Consider the following 19167-nt stretch of genomic DNA (forward strand, 5'->3'; position numbering starts at 1 on the left):
ACAGATTTCTGGGGTAAAATATGTGATTTGAGGTCAATATTTTTTGGACCAGGTGCCAGCAATGGTTTAGAATTCCTCCAACCAGCTAAGCAATGCTAAAAAAATATTGCATACATAATTATTTTGATTTTCAGTATCCAATCACATAGAAAACATTTTTTTGTTGTTGTAACAGATCTTTATACATGTTCCCAAATCCAATCTTGAAAATCCAAAACTTCGACATACCACAAAAGGTAAAAAAAATGGTGCTTAGATAATTGCAAATATTATTATAATGTAATTGTAATTGTAATTGTAATTGTAATTGTAATGTAAATTGTAAATATTATTATAAACAATTTAAATGTAGAAACAGTTTTTATACAAAGAAATAAAATTCTTACTAAAACTAATTAAACTTGTTTAAAACTAATTTTGTTTAAAAAAATTGAACAAAACAATAGAACAAAAAAATCGAATAAAACAACTTGAAAGGCTTTTTTTTTTATTGTTTTGTGCTTTTTGTTGTCATTTTTAAATTTTTCTATTTTTATTACTATATTTTTTATGCAGTAAAGCAAATATTTATCAACTAAATTTTTGAAAAATAGAATAATAGATAATCTTTGATTTAAAAGTAACTAATAAGTCATTGTTTTTTTCACTTTTTAAAAAAAGGTCACTCAGCATGACTCTTGATTACATGATAGGTCCCAAATATCAGTAAAATAATTTTTTTCTTAAATTATATCAACTAGGTCTCAAAAAACCCAGAATTTTAGAGAAATTTCAGCAATTAATGACTCACATCAAATCTAATCACTTAAACTTATATACAAAAAAACAAAAAAACATTTTTTAACAAAAATTGATAAGCTCTTTGTGCAATAACTTTTTTTTAAATAAAGTTTTAAAAAAAAAAAAACATTAAGGTAATTTTGTATCTTGCATTTGGATTTTGATAACTAAAGGATGAAAATGTCGGCAACTCAATACCAATTCGAACCTCTTAAGAAAAAGACAAAAAAAACGTGTATGGATAAAAGAAACGAAATAGTTGAAAATCGTATCAGCTATGAAAATTTGAATTTTGATATTGGTAAAACGTCAAAGTTAGGCTGTTTAAGTGTTGGCGCTGAACAATGGTGTAAATATGGATATTGTAAAACTATGCCACTTGAAAAAGAATGTCTTAGTTGCGTTGAAAAAAAGGAAATAAATATCGCCTCAGGTATTACAAATTAAGTAACATTCTTTAAAATATAAACTGATATGGGCAGTATTAATAATAGTAATAATAACAAACATTAAACTTTTTTGTACATAATGGCTATGTTAAGTAAAAAATTTTTTTTTTTAAAAGATCATCAATGCATAACAGAGCATGAAACAAACAGCTTTTTATTAATTAAAGCAATAAATAATGTTTTATGGCAATGATTCATGACAGATGGCAATTATATTTGTTATTGTGTTGAAGCGTGCCTTAAAAAACATTATATTTAATATTTCCTAATTTATATGTCGTATTAGGCAAGTATTTTATATTTCTCTTATAAAAAAACTAGCAAAATTGACAATGAAAGATTTTTTGTTAAACGATTTTGATTTCAAAATTGACTCGATAATACTACACTTTTTTTGCAATCTTTGACAGTAATTATTTAACTTTAAAAATAAAATAAAATGAGCAATACATGTTTTACAGAAAAAACTTAATTAAATATATCTTGCTTGATTAAATAAGTATTTCAAGAATATATGTAACCCAATGAAAAGTCTAGCAAATAAGGGGTCATCCATAATGTACATAAGTCTGAATTTTGACCCTTCTTCCCCCCTCCCCCATTCCACATTTTTCTATAGTTTTTTTGAGTACCCTCCATCTCCCTAAAACTATCTACGCTCTTAACCTACCTACCCAACATTTTATGATATTTTTTTTACATTAGTGTCTCCGTACTTTTATAATTGACCCCCTGCCCTCCATCTCTAATATGCTATTTGTAGACCCCCTCTCCCACACCCAATCGTATGTACTTTATGAACAATCCCTAAATGCTGTTAATTAAACTTTTATAAGGTAATTAAACTTTTATAAGGTTAAAAAATACAAAATAATTTTTCTAACAGAACCTTTTATATGGATAATAGTAATTTAATAACAATAAATATAACACAAAACTAATTTACAGCAATAATTTTAAAATGTCAATAAGCTTAAAATGTCTGAAATATTTTATTATTTTTAATGCAAACTTCGTAAAAATAACAAATAAATAATAAGTTAAAATAACTAAAAAAATTCTATAGTAATTTATGATTAAAAAAAACAACAACTTTTATATAATGATAAGTAACTAAACAAATTCTTTAATAATCTATAATGAAAAAAAATCTATAATTTGCTAACAAAAATTTTTTTTAAGATTTCTTATTGAAATTCTACAATAACTTCATTTAGGGTAAAAATATATGAAATCATCCAGACCATGACACCCTTATGTCTCAGAATTTGTTTATTTTTACACCATTTGCAGTCCATATCAAAAAAAATAATAACTGCGAAAATTTTAGTTAAAAATACCAATGGGTTCCAGAGATATCGTCACTTGAAATAATGCTGACTCAGCATTTTAGTGATTTTCTGAAGTGACGACAAAGCAACTTTGACATGCAGTATCTTCATAATGGCTTGGGGAAATTTCCTAAAATTTGGTACTCTAATAGATTTTAACTTGAGAAATCCAAAAATAGCACTCATAAGACTCGATTATCTCAAGAAATGCCTCATTTATCCAATTTTGTTCAAAATTATTGACTTGTAGATTAGTGATTTTTGGAGGTAAAATGAAGACTGAGGCCCAAAATCCCGAGTAAAAAGTTTAATTGTATATCATTATTTCATCTTAGGTCTACTGAAAAAAATTAGATTCATCAATTGTCTCTCTAATACGTGATCAAAATTTGCATTTAAAAATGGTGTCTTTTTAGAAAAATTTAAATTTTGTAACAAAAGCAATTAAAATATTTTTTAAAACATTTATTTGAATAAAACATCAAATAGTGTCATTTATTGACTAGTTTAGGACATTTATAGTCATGGGCCAAGGGAGATACCCTCCCCTTCCACGGGAGGCCCCTACGCCCCTCCCCCAATCTCCCTAGTTTTTTTTTTTTTTTTTTTTTGCATAAAATGAATAAATAATGCAAAATCATACAATTTAATTTTAATTTTGAAAAAAAAAAATTTTTTATTACTTCAAATTGGTGACTTAAAACCTCCTTGTATATAAAAAACAAACATAAGTTTTGTTTTGTTCTTTTTAAAGGTATTTACTTGTTTGTATTTTCTTAAAGAATTACTTTTAATTTTATAGTTTTTATATTATTTTGTTAGGTAATAAATAATAAAAATAATTAATATGGAGAAATGTGACATTGGAAAAAGTCTTAACATTCATTGCCACAAAACTGGATTTTCAAGAAAACAAGGTTTTGTTCAACTTAAAGATCTTCCTTGTGAAAAACAAGAAGAAATAATATGGCGAGCAAATTTAAAGGAAAAATATAGTTCAAAAAGAATTATATATTGTTATCATGAGCAATTCTATGGAAAATATTTTGAGAGAAAAATTACAAAGTGTTGCAATCCTTTTGGAACACACAAGGAAAGTAAAAAAATTGCTATAAAAGGTAATCTTACCTTATTTACAACAGAATTGATATGGAAATTAAAAGAAAACAATTTATTATTTATAAAATGTTTGATAATTTCAGTTATTTTAACCACGCAAAACTAAATTTGTTTTTTAGGTAATATAAAGATTTCCATAGACATGGCAAACTGTTTGCAAAAAAAAAATGTTTATGTAACCCCAGGTTGGAAATTCTGCAGTAAATGTTACAAAAAAGCAATAGAAACTGATGAAGATTTAAATTCACAGGAGGAATGGGAATCCAAAAGTGAGAAAAAAATTAAGTTAGATACCACTATAGAATTGCTTGGAATTTCACCAGTCAAACTAAAAAGTCTTTCAAAACACAGCAAATTGCCTGTAGCAAAACAAAAGTTTAAGAACACTATTGACAGTTGCAAAAACGGTCTCATTAGCATATAATATTAAAGAAACTTTTTTAACAATAGAAATAAAAAGCCCCATTTTAAACAACAACATTAACAATGACCATGATCTAGACATTTTAATGTATGAAATAAAAAATAAAATTTCGGAGACTGACTCTTATTGCCATAAGGTGCAAATGTTAACACTCGCACCAAAATCATGGATCGTAAAAAGATATCAAGCTACTTTGAAGTGTCTGAGTATCTTGTTCGAACAGCAAGAAAAGTTAAAAATGAGAACCGAATACTATCATTACCCGGAAAAAAAACTGGAAACCCACTTTCACCAGAAACAGTTAATTTAATGATTAACTTTTATCAAAGTGATGAATTTTCAAGAATGATGCCAGGAAAAAAAGATTATGTAAGTATTAAGAAAAACCAACATGTTCAAAAAAGATTATTGCTACTCAATCTTAATGAATTACATGTTGCATTTAAAAAAGACTACCCTAACGTCAAAGTCAGTTTGTCAAAATTTTGTACTCTTAAACCTAAATGGTGTATTACAACTAATGCGTCAGGTACCCACAATGTATGTGTTTGCATACATCACCAAAATACAAAATTTCCCATTGATGCCATTAGGTGGAATAAAAGTTATAAAGATTTCATGGCATTGATTGTTTGCTCTCTTGAAAATGCAGAATGTATGTTGCATCGATGTAACCAATGCCCTGGTATTGAAGTGTTAAAAAGTTTTTTAGTGCAGGAGTTTATGGACCATGAGCATGAAGAAGATGTAGTATTTAAGCAATGGCAGAGTACCGATCGTACAACACTACTTTCACAGTCATTGCCACTAGATGAATTTAATGATTTATTATGTGACAGCATTGACAACCTTACCACTCATTCATATATTGCAAAAACACAAAGTAGATACTTAAAAAACTGTAAAGAAAATCTTAACCAAAACAAATGCTTAATTTTAGGAGATTTTGCTGAAAACTATCAATATGTTGTTCAGGATGAGGTTCAAAGCTATCACTGGAGCAAAAGTCAATGCTCACTTTATACAATTGTACTTTATTTTATAGAGAACAAACTTCTCAAACATAAATCTTTTTGTTACCTTTCAGAAGATGTTGATCATGACACAGGATTTATTTAAAAGACTCAGGAAGATATAACTAGATATATCAAAGAAAATCTACCTGATGTATCAAGTGTGAAATACTTTTCCGATGGTTGTGCAGTACAATTTAAAAAATTTTAAAAATTTTATCAATCTTTGTCATCACAGTAAAGACTTTGATTTAAATGCTGAATGGGTATTTTTTGCTACCAGTCATGGTAAATCCCCCTGTGATGGTATTGGTGGGACTGTTAAAAGAGTAGTATGTCAAGAAAGTCTAAAACAAATAACTACTGGGCAGATTTTAGATGTTAATTTAATGTACTCCTTTTGTAAAACCAAGATAAATGGAATTTATTTTAAGTTATTTTCAAAAGAAGAAATTGATCAAACACGAGCACAATTAGAAAAAAGATATTAAGGTGGAGGAACAGTTCCTGGCACAAGGATGTATCATCATTTTATTCCAATTGCTCCAAACACTATAAGTTATAAAAAAATAAGTACTGATGCATGCACTGAAATATTTGATATCATTCCAAAAAGCAAACATTATGTAGATATTTCATTAAATATTAAAAAAATGGATTATGTTGCATGTTTTTATGATGGATTTTGGTGGGTAGGGATTGCTGAAGATGTAAGCGAGCTTGATATAAAAGTCAGATTCATGCATCCACATGGACCAGGTAAAAACTTCTTTTGGCCAATGAGAACTGATGAGTGTTGGGTGCTCAATTCTGAAGTTATATGCCTAATTTCTACACCGCGAACAATATCAGGTCGTACATACAACATATCTGATTTAGATTTGAAGAATATAAACTGTTGGTTACAAAAAAAAATTAATTATGTTTAAAATAATTTTGTTTTTATTTTATTTACCTATTTTGCATTTAAAATGTCTTTTATTTTTTTCAAATTCTTGAATTGTAGGCTGAGAAGGAGGGGTGGGGGTTTAAATAAATCACAAATCACTCCCATCTTATTATGTCAATGACTATATTAGTCTAAAACTACATAAAGATATTGATTTTCAAAATGTTTTAAAAACGTTTTAATATCTTTGGTTTTAAAATTTATGACTTAAAATCGTAAAAAGATCTTTAAAATAAGAGGTAAGTATTTATCGATTTGAAGTAACGCAAATAAACTGTTTCTCAAACTTAAACTGAAAAAATATGTTTTTAAAATGTATTTTAACAATCAACTATTATCTATTCATTTTATGTAAAAATAAAAAATAAAAATAAATCTAGGGAGATGGGGGGCGGCGTGGGGGTCTCCCGTGGGAGGGGAGGGCGTCTTCCTTGGCTCATGACTATAAATATCCTAAACTAGTCAATAAATAACACTATTTGATGTTTTATTCAAATAAATGTTTTACAAAATATTTTAATTGCCTTTGTTACAAAATTTAAATTTTTCTAAAAAGACACCATTTTTAAATGCAAATTTTGATCATGCATTAGAGAGACAATTGATGAATCTAATTTTTTTCAGTAGACCTAAGATGAAATAATGATATACAATTAAACTTTTTACTCGGGATTTTGGGCCACAGTCTTTATTTTACCTCCAAAAATCACTAATTTACAAGTCAATAATTTTGAACAAAACTGGACAAATGAGGCATTTCTTGAGATAATCGAATCTTGAGGGTGCTTTTTTTGGATTCCTCAAGTTAAAATTTATTAGAGTACCAAATTTTAGGAAACTTCCCCAAGCCATTATGAAGATACTGTATGTCAAAGTTGCTTTGTAGTCGCTTCAGAAAATCACTAAAATGCTGAGTCAGCATTATTTCAAGTGACGATAATTTTCGCAGTTATTATTTTTTTGATATGGACTGCAAGTGGTGTAAAAATAAACAAATTCTGAGACGTAAGGGTGTCGAAAATTATTTTTTTTGGATGATTTCATGTATTTTTACCCTTTACTAAAACTCTTTGGAATTAAACGTGCTTGAATAAATTATAAAGTCTGTAGATTGCGGCGTATATTTTAAAGACTCTGAGAGAATTGCTATTGTGGAGACTGCGAGCTTCGAGTAAAACAACAAAGTTTTTTTTTTTTGGTATACATTTATTATTTTGTTTTACTTAAAAAAATTCTGCCCAAACATTTTTTATTATCATTTTAACAATCCCTTTAACAAGTTTTTTGACTTTCTGGTTTTCTTTGTAAAACTTAATAATTAAAGTTGTTTACTGTTTATAGAAAATATCTAAATACACAATGCAAGAGTATATCCTCGCTGCAAAGCAAAACTATCTTTTTTTTGTCTATTTTTGCCAATAATGATTTTTTTGGTTTAATATACTTAGGTGTATAAAAAACATCTTACAATGTATGGGGCCAAAACTGATTGAATTCTGGACTCTATGAGTAAAATTTAAATATCTAATGCCCAAAAAAAATATTTAAGAGATTCAAAAGTTTGAAATCTTATCCCAACTCTCTGTGATGCAAACCCAAAAAAGAAGAAGGATCCATCATGATGGATTACAAACATTAGGAAATTTAAAATAAACACAGGACAGAGATTTCTTTATGTACCGAAGACTGGTCTGAATAAAGGAAAGTAAGTAAAGGTACAAGGTAAGGAAATGCCTAAAGGATGTGATAAGAAATGTCTGTTTCAGTGTGTAGAAAAAATGTCATCGACCATATTTAGACGTTTAGAGTTGTTGAATCACATTACATGAGACACACAGAAAAATCACAGTTTCTTCGTCAGGAGCTTTCAATTAAGGAAATGAATAGACTCTTCATAAAGTACTGCAGAAAAATCTTCTTATAGAGGGATACAAGTTCTAGTTCAAGTACAGAGAATTTTTAAACATTTTGTTTAAAATTCCTTTAAAACTTAAGAAAGATCAGCGTGGAATTTGTAGAAATTTTACGAATAAAATAGAAAAGGGTGATGAAGATTGTCAAAAGTATAACAAACATGTCAACGACAAAAAATTTACTTGAGCTTATAAAGAAAAGAAGAATAAAGCAATAAAAACACAGTTGATTGTAACTGCGACTCTTGACTTAAAGCAGGATCTTTTATCACCATATGGTACAACCGAAGCTTTTTATTATTCAAGGCGTCTGCACAATTATAACCTCACTGTCACAAAAATTGATTCTTTAAAGACATATTCATATTTTTGGAATGAGAATAAAGGGGAAAAAGCAAGCTGTGAAGCAAGTACAGGAGTATTTAAATTTATTGAATCTGAAAGCAAAGAAAGAGCAACGCAATTTCATCTCTTCTGCGATTGATGTGGGGACCAAAGCCAAAATAGAATGATGAACATAATGTTGTCAGATGCATTGACTCTATTCAAACTAGATTTAATCAAACTTACATTCTTTGTACCAGGACACAGTCAGAGTGAAAATGATGTTGCCCACTCAATAATTAAAAAACATCAAAATCGAACAACATACACACCTAGGCATTGGGAAACAACAATAGAACAAGCTTTTTAAAAAAATGCCTGTGTATTAACTGTGTTAAATCATGATGATATAATAAATTTTAAAAATAAAAAAGCATTTCCAGCATACTCTACAGTATAAGCAAATAAATGCTCTGAAATACCAAATTTAACAAAAGCAAATAATCCAAAGTCTAAACCGTATGTGGGCCAGTATTGTACAGGTAATGTGGGCCAGTATTGTACAACTAAAAGTTTTAAAAGAAAATCCTGATATTATGTACTTTAAATATAACTATGAAGAAGAATATAAAAGTTGTATTTTTCAAGCAAAAAGCACAGCTCATAAAAAAGCAGCAACAGATATACACTTACAAAAGCAGAAGTATCTTGCTCCAAGAGATATAATTGCACTGAAAAAAAAAAGATTTCCTTTCCCTATGCAACAAAGGTTATATTCCAAAATAGCTTTATCATGTCTACCGAAACCTAAAGATTTTAGTCAGTTGCATGGATGATGATGACAATGATGAAATACCAAAAATGAAACCAAAACAACAAAACAAAAATGATAACAAAGTAGACCATCAAATAATTAAAAAAGATTCTATAGATTCTGTTTCCAACAGTTTAAGAAAAAGTTCACAATCGGAAGAAGCTAGATATTACAAAATGACTGCTGTTATAATGAAACCTTTGTTACTTGTATTACTTGTTTTATTTTACTCATTTTAAAAGTATTTTTCAAGTTGATTAGATGTTAATGATTCCATCACTAAATGATTATTTTAAAAAACTATTCATTTGTTTAGTTAAATAATGGTTAAGTTTTTAAACTTCATTTTGCATAAGTTTCATTATTAAGTAATAAACTTGATAGAATGATAAAGAATTAAATACTTGAATAAAATTTATGGACTTCAGATATTTAATTTGTAGAGTTTTCCATATTTAAGTTCCTTTTAAGACTATCTTATTTTGAAATGACCTGTTAAATTGCTTAAACTTTAATTAAATTTTTTTTTGTTATACTATGAAAAATGATAGAATTTAAAGACTGAAAACAATTAGGTTTAATCCTAAAAATTAAACGCAGTGATTAATTTAAAACTTTAAATGCCTTTTTCTCAGAACAGCAAAAACGGACTTAAGATTTGTTTTGCAGTGATCATATATGCATATTTGTTTGATACATATTTTAATATTTACTTGTTAAATCTCATTTTTATTTTCTGTATAATTGATTATTAGCAACACTGAGCTAAATGAAAAATTTGACTCACTAATGAACATTGCCATTAAATATTAACTTACCATTAAAAAAAATTTAAATAATGTTAAGGATTTTGGACTTTATATTCATTTTTTTTTTTAATAATAAAAAAAAGATTTGTCTAACTTTTCGGCCTAAAATAAAATTGTAAAAATCTAAAAATACTAATATGGTGTAAAATTGAAATATTATTTGTAAAATATTCTCAACTACATTTAATGTTTTAAAAATTTCAAAAAAAGAAGAAATATAAAAAAGAATAATGTCCTACCATCGATAAAGCAACAGAATCAGTTGGATCAAAACTTTTGCGTCTGTGTGACCTAACCTTATATTCAGTTTTGCAAGCAGACTTTGGTATTGTGACTCTACATAAACAAAAAAGTCTGAAAAATTGAAGCATCAAAAATTATTATATATAGCATATAAGTATACCTTACACAGTCAGATTTAAAATTTGAAATAAGATTATTGTTTGTGTCACACAAAATGTTTGTAAAACTCTGAACTGGAATAAAGTTTAAACGATTATTTATCATGTATGAACTTTTGCGCCTGTGTGACCTTACCTTTATTCAGTTTTGCAAGCAGACTTTGGTATTGTGACTCTACATAAACAAAAGTCTGAAAAAATTGAAGCTTTAAAAAATATTATATATAGCATAAAAGTTTACCTTACACAGTCAGATTTAAAATTTGAAATAAGATTATTGTTTGTTTCACACAAAATGTTTGTAAAATTCGGAACTGGAATAAAGTTTAAACGATTATTTATCATGTATGAACTTCCTTTACCTAAATAAAAAATTGAGTAATATATTAAATCTCTCTCTCTTTCTTTATATATATATATATATATATATATATATATATATATATATATATATATATATATATATATATATATATATATATATATATATATATATATATATATATATATATATTTATATATATATATAGAACTCTTATATGTTGTCAGAAAGTTTTTTCCATATTTTGTTGACAAAAAGTAAAAATTTAAATGCAAGACCGGAATTTTTTTTTTTATTAATTGATAGACTGCCTGCCTCAACCAAACCCTCAGTCGATGTAGCAGCACTCCCTTGCAGGTCAGGCTAAAAGATAGTAGATGTAGCAGCACTCCGTTGCGAGTCAGGCTATTTGTCAGTCGATATAGCAGCACTCCCTTGCGAGTCAGGCTATTTGTCAGTCGATATAGCAGCACTCCCTTGCGAGTCAGGCTATTTGTCATATATATATATATATATATATATATATATATATATATATATATATATATATATAAAATATATATATATATAAAATATATACATATAAAATATATATATATATATATAATATATGTATACTTTATAAATATATCACACATGTTTAGAACTGCATACCTCAACCCTAATTATCAGTTTGTTTATGGACTAAAGCTCCAACCTACTATATCATTATAACATTATCAGTGATGTTTCTTGCAAATACACAAGTATGCAACATGAGATATAAATACACATGCATAAATTACACTAGAATAAGGTAAACACATTAAAGCATTTATGTCAGCTTTTTTTTTATGTTGCCCACTTGACGACAAAGTCATGTTGAAAAGTTAGTATGGATCTACATTGTAGAGTTCATTATTTATATACAGTAAATAAAACACATTTATATTATTTATTATGTATTTATAGTAAAAGACTCATTAATCATTAAATTTCCTTTTTAAAATTTGTGTTTTACAATCAGGATATATGTTTTTAACAGTGATTAAATCATGAAATTCTAGCATTATTTAACCGCTTTTTCTGCTGTATTATTAAATGCTCTCAGTTTCAATAGCTTCCTTTTAGCTTATTGGAACAAATCATCATTTGACTATAAAGAAGGGGTCTTCTTCAGAAAACTGCCATCAATTATGAGTCGATTAAATAGGAACTTTCTTTTTGCAAAGATGAAATCATCGATGTTTTCTCTGAAATTAAAACAGAAGGAACTTTTATCAATTGTATGGTAAACTATAGTAGAAAATCGAAGTATAATTTACATATAAAATATACTAAAAAGTGGGCCACAAAGTTCTACTTTGATTGCGATATGTTTATTGTAAGCTGATGGGTTTACTTTAGTTTTTTGATCGACATCATTGTCAAATAAAGACAAAACAGACATCTGTCAAATACCATAAATGCTGGCAAAACTTCTGTAAAGCTTCTTTAGAAATATTTTTGTCTATTGTTTCGTAAACTTTCAGGGGTTTCATTTCAAAAAGTTTAAGACCTGATAAGGTGCTTTTAGTACTAAAATGCATTGGAGCCAGAATTTGACGTAGGATTTCACAGTAAACAGGCAGAGATCCAACAGAGTTACCTTACCCTTAATTGAAATTCTGAATTAGGAGCTTGTAGTGATATTCTTAACGAATAAATGGCTCTCGCCATCCACAGAGCTTAGTGCATAGCGCCTGGAGGCCAAATCTTAAATTTATCTGTCCAAGAAAATCTCCACCGAGAAATATTATCGAAAGCTCAATTAATTCACGATAGTCATCTCTAGCTATTTCTTTAGTCAATTCAAATTGGTAGAATTCTAGCAGTTTATCAATTTCTGAAACATTTAAACAAGATAACTTTCCTGTACAAATTTGTATTTTTTCAGCATCTACATTTTTCCAGTTTTCTCAGAACTTTTTAAACAACGAAATGTTTGTAGTGACTTGGCTAATTTTCGCTTTTAACACACTTTTTAATACTAGTTCGTAGACGCGATGATGGCAAGAAAATAAGCATATCTTTATCCAGTTTTTGTTCGAGAAGCACACGTGCATCATCAATACGCCCTGTATTTAAAGCAGTAGTATCACAACAGAGAATCTGCACTCTGTCCTCAAGATTCCAGTTGATAATGGCATTCCAAACAGCTTGTGCCTGTTCGCTTCTTGATGAGCTGTCCAATTCTGGCACAGCGATAAGTTGTTCGTTATTATCATGTGAAATAACTATTGGGAGGTGTTCTTCTTAAGATTAATGTAAATCTAGAGCCAGCAATAGTTTGCCATACCAGTGGACAGTTATGGTATATGAGTTTTGAAAATTAACTTTTATAGTTTTAGCCCACTCTCTTTGAACTTAGGTAAGAATTCTATGGATTGAGGACTTGCTTATAAAAAATTCACCCATGTTATGTCCTAGTGCGTCAATATTAGCTTAAATTATAAATACACGTTTAACTAGGGATTGTTCCTGGAAACTTGTTCCCAGGAAATTCCTAGGAAAAATAATAAACCAAGAATCTGAAACCCTGAGAAATTTTCTCTGGATTTTTTTTGGTACCCATGGATTTTAATAACAAATTGTTTAACTTTCCCACCAAAAATAGAATTTTTGTTTTTTCGGACCATCAGTAGATCGCCTAAAGTTATTGTATACTTGTTAAAATTTATTGCTGTGCAATTAAATTTTAATAATTATTATAAAAATGTTCTTAAATGGTAAAATTTCAAAGGTTTGAAACTATTTTGATCTGAAAAAAAATGATGAGGCACGATGCAAACAATGCCCAAAATTAATATTATGCAAAGGGGGTTCAACCATTGCACAGTGACCCAGATTAAGTTAAAAGCGACAAAAATTACCTAACTATTAAAAATATATACATTAAGCTTATACTATACATTAAAATAGGGGTTTTTGGGGTCAAGGAATTCAAATTAGTAACTTAAAATTATTTTTCACATGCACTAAATACCCATATAACGCACATGTGTGCGTCAAAACGAGCGTTAGAGGACTTTAAAATTTGTAAATAATATTTTTAGTAAAAAAATTAGCTTCCTTGACCCAAAATATAACATTATTTCAAAAACGCATTTAACGTGCGCGAATTTGCTAAATGTACTAGACGTGTAACAAAGCGCATTATGAGTCTTTAACGTAATCTATAATACAAAAATAAACAAATCAGAATATTAAAATTTTTTCACAATTTAAATTACTAATAAGTTCATAACTTCTGGAGGTAAAGTTCTTCCTTGATAACTCCTGTGTTTTACAAATGAAATGCTTAAGATTTTTGAATCCCATCTAATCAAAAGGTAGTGCACCTGATCTTTCATCAAGTTAATTCTTGATATTTTTGTTGTGTGATGCAACCTTACATTTCGGATTTGCTTGTTTAAACTTTCCTGAGCTTCCTCAGAGTATTGGGCAACTGGCAAATCAAATTGCTTTGAAATGGAGCAACCATGTATCAAAATTTTGTGAACACTGGGTGGCATTATATACCAACCATATTTATTAACTATTATTTTAGCTGCATCAGTACAATAAACTTCAAATTGATTACCATCAACATGGCACCCAGAGGATATTGTAATAAGGACAATGTGCATTCTCTTTATAACTTCCATACCAACCCCTGTTATTTCAGAGAAAATCTCAGAGTTCTCAAATGCTCTTCTTGAAGTATTTCCACCATTGCTATTAACAAATCCTTCTTTAGGCTGGTCAACAATGACCAGCAAACCAGCAACAACGATCAACTTATCTCCTAACTTTGATTTAATAAAATTCTTCTTTAAATTTACAGTAAGCTTCTCTTTTTCAGTTCTGGCTTGAAACTTCTGGATTTCTATCTTATAACCTAAATGTAAGATGAATTTAAAAGATCTTATCCAACAGTGCAAATTTGAAATACCTAGTTTAAGGGCTTTCTCATTTACAGGCTTTTTTTTAACTAAATCTATATCACTCATCTCTTTAGGCTTACAACCACACACATTACAAGACTGCGTTGACTTTGCGTCAGTCAATGAATTCATTACTTTTCCATCAAACATGACCACATCAATTTTAAAAGCATCCTCAATAGTTATTACTGCACCAGCAATATTCAAATCTGTTGAGAAGGGTTTTAACTGACTCATTTGAGTTTGAAGATCAGTTTCTTCTTCTTTGCACAACTCTGATGTCTCTTTTTTATATTGCAGGTGAAGAGGTCTACAAAAGTGGCAGCTAGAACTTTTAGAATTTTTCCGAAAGTCAATGTTTTCAACTTTAAACAGAAGAGGTACAATTGCTGTGCTAAATTCTATCTTCTTGCTATTCTATCTATATCTTGATTCTTCAGTAAAATTAAGGCTATCAAACTTTTGCTTATAAATGTTTGACTCCATCAAACCCAATTTTCACATATAAATTTCCATTTATTTCAACTTTACAACTTTCCTTTATCATATCTATAATCCTGGTAACTTTATGATTTAGCATACTTTGTAATGAGCATTTTGCTGATATTTCAGTAAATTGAACACCTTCAGGATAACATTTCAGCTTTTCTTCCCCAAGCTTATCAAGACTAGGATATATTTTTACATTTGAGAAAGGGCTGAATTTCTCAACATTTTGTATTGTAAACCACTTAAGTCAGTTTGCATTTTCAGAGCAAGAGCATCCTCATTTCATAGTTTCATAGTTATTTTAGTCAAGGAATCAATACTTCTTCTCATCTGAGCTACATAAACACATTTAGAAGTTCTTTTCAAAATTTAAGCTGAATCTTTTTCTTATGCTGCTTTAGCAGTCTTTGATGCAGCAAGGGATAGAGCTACATGGTGTTGATTAGCTACATCTGCAATGTTTGCTCTTTTACTTCTTTCACAAAGATCTCCACATTCATTAATTGGTCTTCCTGGTCTAGGATGAAAAGACACACTATAATCAATGAGATTTTTTCCAAGTCAATTATTTTCGTACATTAAAAACTTTTCATAGTTTCTACAATATTTTTTAAGCTTATTTTTCACTTTCAAAATAAAAATCTGTACAATTTTATTTAGTTCACCTAGTTTATCTTTAGGAATTATTTCAGAATTTTTGATAAATTCGATAAGTATTTCAGGAAGATTTTTCATTCATGTATTGGATGGACCCAGAGTTAAACCCTGAGGAACACCTAAAGACATAAACTTAGTAGTGGATGAGATATTACCAATAGTAACACTTTGTGGATGATGGTTTAGATATGACTTAAACCAGTTCAGAGCAATTCCCCTTACACCATAATGATACAGCTTTGATAACACTGCACAACAAATTTTTATAAAAGTCTTGCTTCCTGAAAAGTTTTAGGTGATTGTGACAGGTATCTATAGGGTATACACAAATATAGTTTTTGTTTTACTGCATCACGCAGGAACTCTAAGAAATAGACATTTATATGTTTACCTATTTAATCACGTTTATGCTCCGCATGAGCCATTAGTTCAACAGAATTAAAAATGTTTTGCTCCTGATTTTCTTTTGTATTCAACTTCTGGTGCATCACATTGCAGTGTCCAACAGTAGTCAGCAAGCATTGACGGATTCCAGTTGCCCTGGTACCGTTTCTCCATTGTAACAATGTCCTGGTGAAACCGCTCACCACGTTCACCACTGACAGCACTGAGATTCATGGGGAAGAAGTCCAAGTGCGAGTGAAGGAAATGAACCTTGAGTGACAGGTTGCACTTCATTTTCTGGTATGTGCGGATAAGTTTGTCTACGACTTCAACGTAGTTTGACGCTCTGTAATTGCCCAGGAAAAAAAATATCTTTGCTGGCTCGACAAGTGGTTCGTGTGCAACATTTTTCTATCCTGGAACTAACTTTTTGCGGAGTGGCCAGCTCTGTCGACAATAATGTGACTCTTTGGCATGGCTGTCCCATTCACAGATGAAACAACAGTACTTGGTATAGCTAAGCTGCAGTCCCAGTAACAGAGCAACGACTTTCAGATCTCCACAGATATTCCAGTTGTAACTGCTATACTTGATGTGCATGAACAACAGTTCCATATTCTCATATGTTTCTTTCATGTGTACCACATAGCCAACAGGTACTGACGGATAAACGTTGCCATTGTGTAGCAGAACAGCTTTCAGGCTTAGCATTGACGAATCAATGAAGAGACGCCACTCTTCTGGATTGTGATCACAACCCAAGGCCGAGAACAATCCTTCAATGTTACAACAGAAACAGGGACTGTCGACTTGGGCAAAAAAATTTTTTATCATGGCGCCGGCTTCTGAACATAGAAATTTTCGTACTTGGTGACAGCAGACACCATCCCTGCAGCCTGGAACCCAGCAACTTGGCTTTTGCTTTTGACAGACCTAAATCTCTAACCAAATTGTTCAATTCTGATGAGCAAGGTTCAAAATCTGGGTCAATGTCACTGTCAGTACCTGCACTGGAGTTTCTTCATCTGGTTTATCTAAGGTCCAATCCTCTGTTTCAGAATTGGGAGACTGTCGTCATGTGGCACAGGTCTCATTGCTGAAGGCAAATTAGGAAATTCAATTGACTTTTTGTTTTTGGAAGAGAAACCAGATATATTAATCAAACAAAAATAACAGTCCGTCACATGGTCTTTTTGTTCGCGCCAGATCATTGGAACAGCAAACGGCATACTCTTACAAGTGCCTCTGAGCCAGGTTCTTAGATTGACACCGCATGTTGTGCAGCAAATGTGAGGCGCCTATTCCTTGTCTTGGTCACCAATTTTGCAGCCAAAATACAGATGATAAGCTTTCTTCACAAGATCAGTTATAGATAAAGTTGAAAACTTAATCTCTTAAATGGTACGTGATATGTAAATTTTGATGCGATATTTGTGATCAGCACCCTAAAATCTTTAACACCTAACAGTGTTCAAGAAGCAAAAAATGTGTTGTGCAGTGTAATAGAATTTCATGGTTAACAGTATCAAAAGCTTTTTGCAGATCAACATACACTCCACCAGCAAATTGTTTTTGATCAAAGCCTCGCATATGGTTTCAGTTATACCTATGAGTGCTTGGTAAGTAGAGTGTTTCTTTCGGAATCCAAACTGCAGACTATATAAACTATCTGATAGATTTAGAAAACTGAATAGCCTATTATAAATAAGCTTTTCAATTTATTTACCTAGATTTGAGAGTAAGGTTATAAGCCGATAGTTACAAGGATCTTGTTTATAGCCATAAACAAGATCCTTGTTTAAATAAGGAAATATCCCTGATTGAAAAGATTTATTTATTATAATACTCAAAGGTCATTATTTTTGAAGGAATGCTATTGGGTCTAGTGCCGTTTTTTTAGATTCAAGAGGGAGATATAGTCATTTACTTCTTGAGAAGTAACTGGAGATAAAAAAAGTATCAGGATTTTGTTTTTTTAGATAGTGGCTGAAGTGATATCTAGGAGGTATAATTTGTTTAGCAAGATTATCTGCAATTGAAGAAAAATAAACATTAAATGTGCTTGCAATTATTTTTTTGTTAGTTACAGTTTTATTATTGATGTTTAAACTATCTATATTATTGTTGTTCTTTGATATAATATAAATAGTACTCCTTATTCCTTTCCAGGTGTTTTTAAGGTTATTTAGATTTTCATTAAAGTAGGTTGAATAATATGTTTTTTTTGAGAATCGCAGTAGGTTACTAATTTGATTTCTATAATATTTGAATTTTTGAAAATATTGAAGCTTTAAATTCTCATTTTTACATTTTACAAACTTCTTGTGCAACTTATTTTTAATTTGTATTGATGTGATGATTTCATTAGTAATCCATGGCTTTGATAAAGATTTATTAGCTTTTTTGGTAGACATTTTGAAAGGGGCATGATTATCAAGTAATCTTTTAGGTGCATCCAAAAACTTAGAAGTAGAGTTATTAACACATTAGCTCCCTTTTTGGTTTATTGAAAGCCAATCAGTTTCTTTAAGGTCTTTAAGAAAACTTTTTTCATCAAAATTTTAAAAACATCTAAGATATAGTTTGGGATTAGACTGTTATAAGTTCTTGCATGGAAAGGATATGAACTGAATAAGATGGTCAGCAAGGCATACTGTTAGGTTGCCTGATTTAGTATTTGGAGCGTGAAAGTTTACAAATGTATTATTTATGAGTGTCTTTGATTTTGGAGTAATTCTGGTTGGTTGAGTTATTAATGGGAAGAGGGAGAAAGAACACATAAGATCTAGAAAGTTAGAAACATCATTACAGAAGTCATATTTTAAAAGATTAATGTTGAAGTCTCCTAAAAGAACTATATTTTTATTCTCTAGCGATAGTCAAGTAGGGTTTGTATATAAGTAATACTGATCTCACTAGTGTTCATACATGGGTGGTGATAAATGCAACCTACAATTATATTTTTTTCTGATGGCAGTAAAATTTCAATAAAGGTTGATTCTAGTTCTTTTTTTTCCTGAATTTTGAGGTCAGATCTTAAATCAT

General features: G+C 29.6%; 1 protein-coding gene across 4 annotated transcripts in view; it reads right to left on the bottom strand.

Moving 5' to 3' along the window:
- LOC105846310 (migration and invasion-inhibitory protein) overlaps positions 1-19167 on the bottom strand; it is a 32299-nt gene that overhangs the window by 1765 nt on the left and 11367 nt on the right. For 2 of the 4 annotated variants that reach the window (XM_065811346.1, XM_065811345.1), the window contains exons 4-6: positions 10568-10688; positions 10165-10261; positions 3-95 (exon numbers count right to left, since the gene is read on the bottom strand). In XM_065811346.1, the coding sequence (XP_065667418.1) occupies positions 3-95; positions 10165-10261; positions 10568-10688 (311 nt within the window). Of the gene's footprint in view, positions 1-2; positions 96-10164; positions 10262-10337; positions 10502-10567; positions 10689-19167 lie in introns of those variants that run through there. The other 2 variants (XM_065811348.1, XM_065811347.1) reach the window with 1 other exon arrangement.

This window comes from Hydra vulgaris, chromosome 12 (genome assembly GCF_038396675.1).
Source record: "Hydra vulgaris chromosome 12, alternate assembly HydraT2T_AEP".
In the NCBI taxonomy this organism is placed as follows: Eukaryota; Metazoa; Cnidaria; class Hydrozoa; order Anthoathecata; family Hydridae; genus Hydra; species Hydra vulgaris.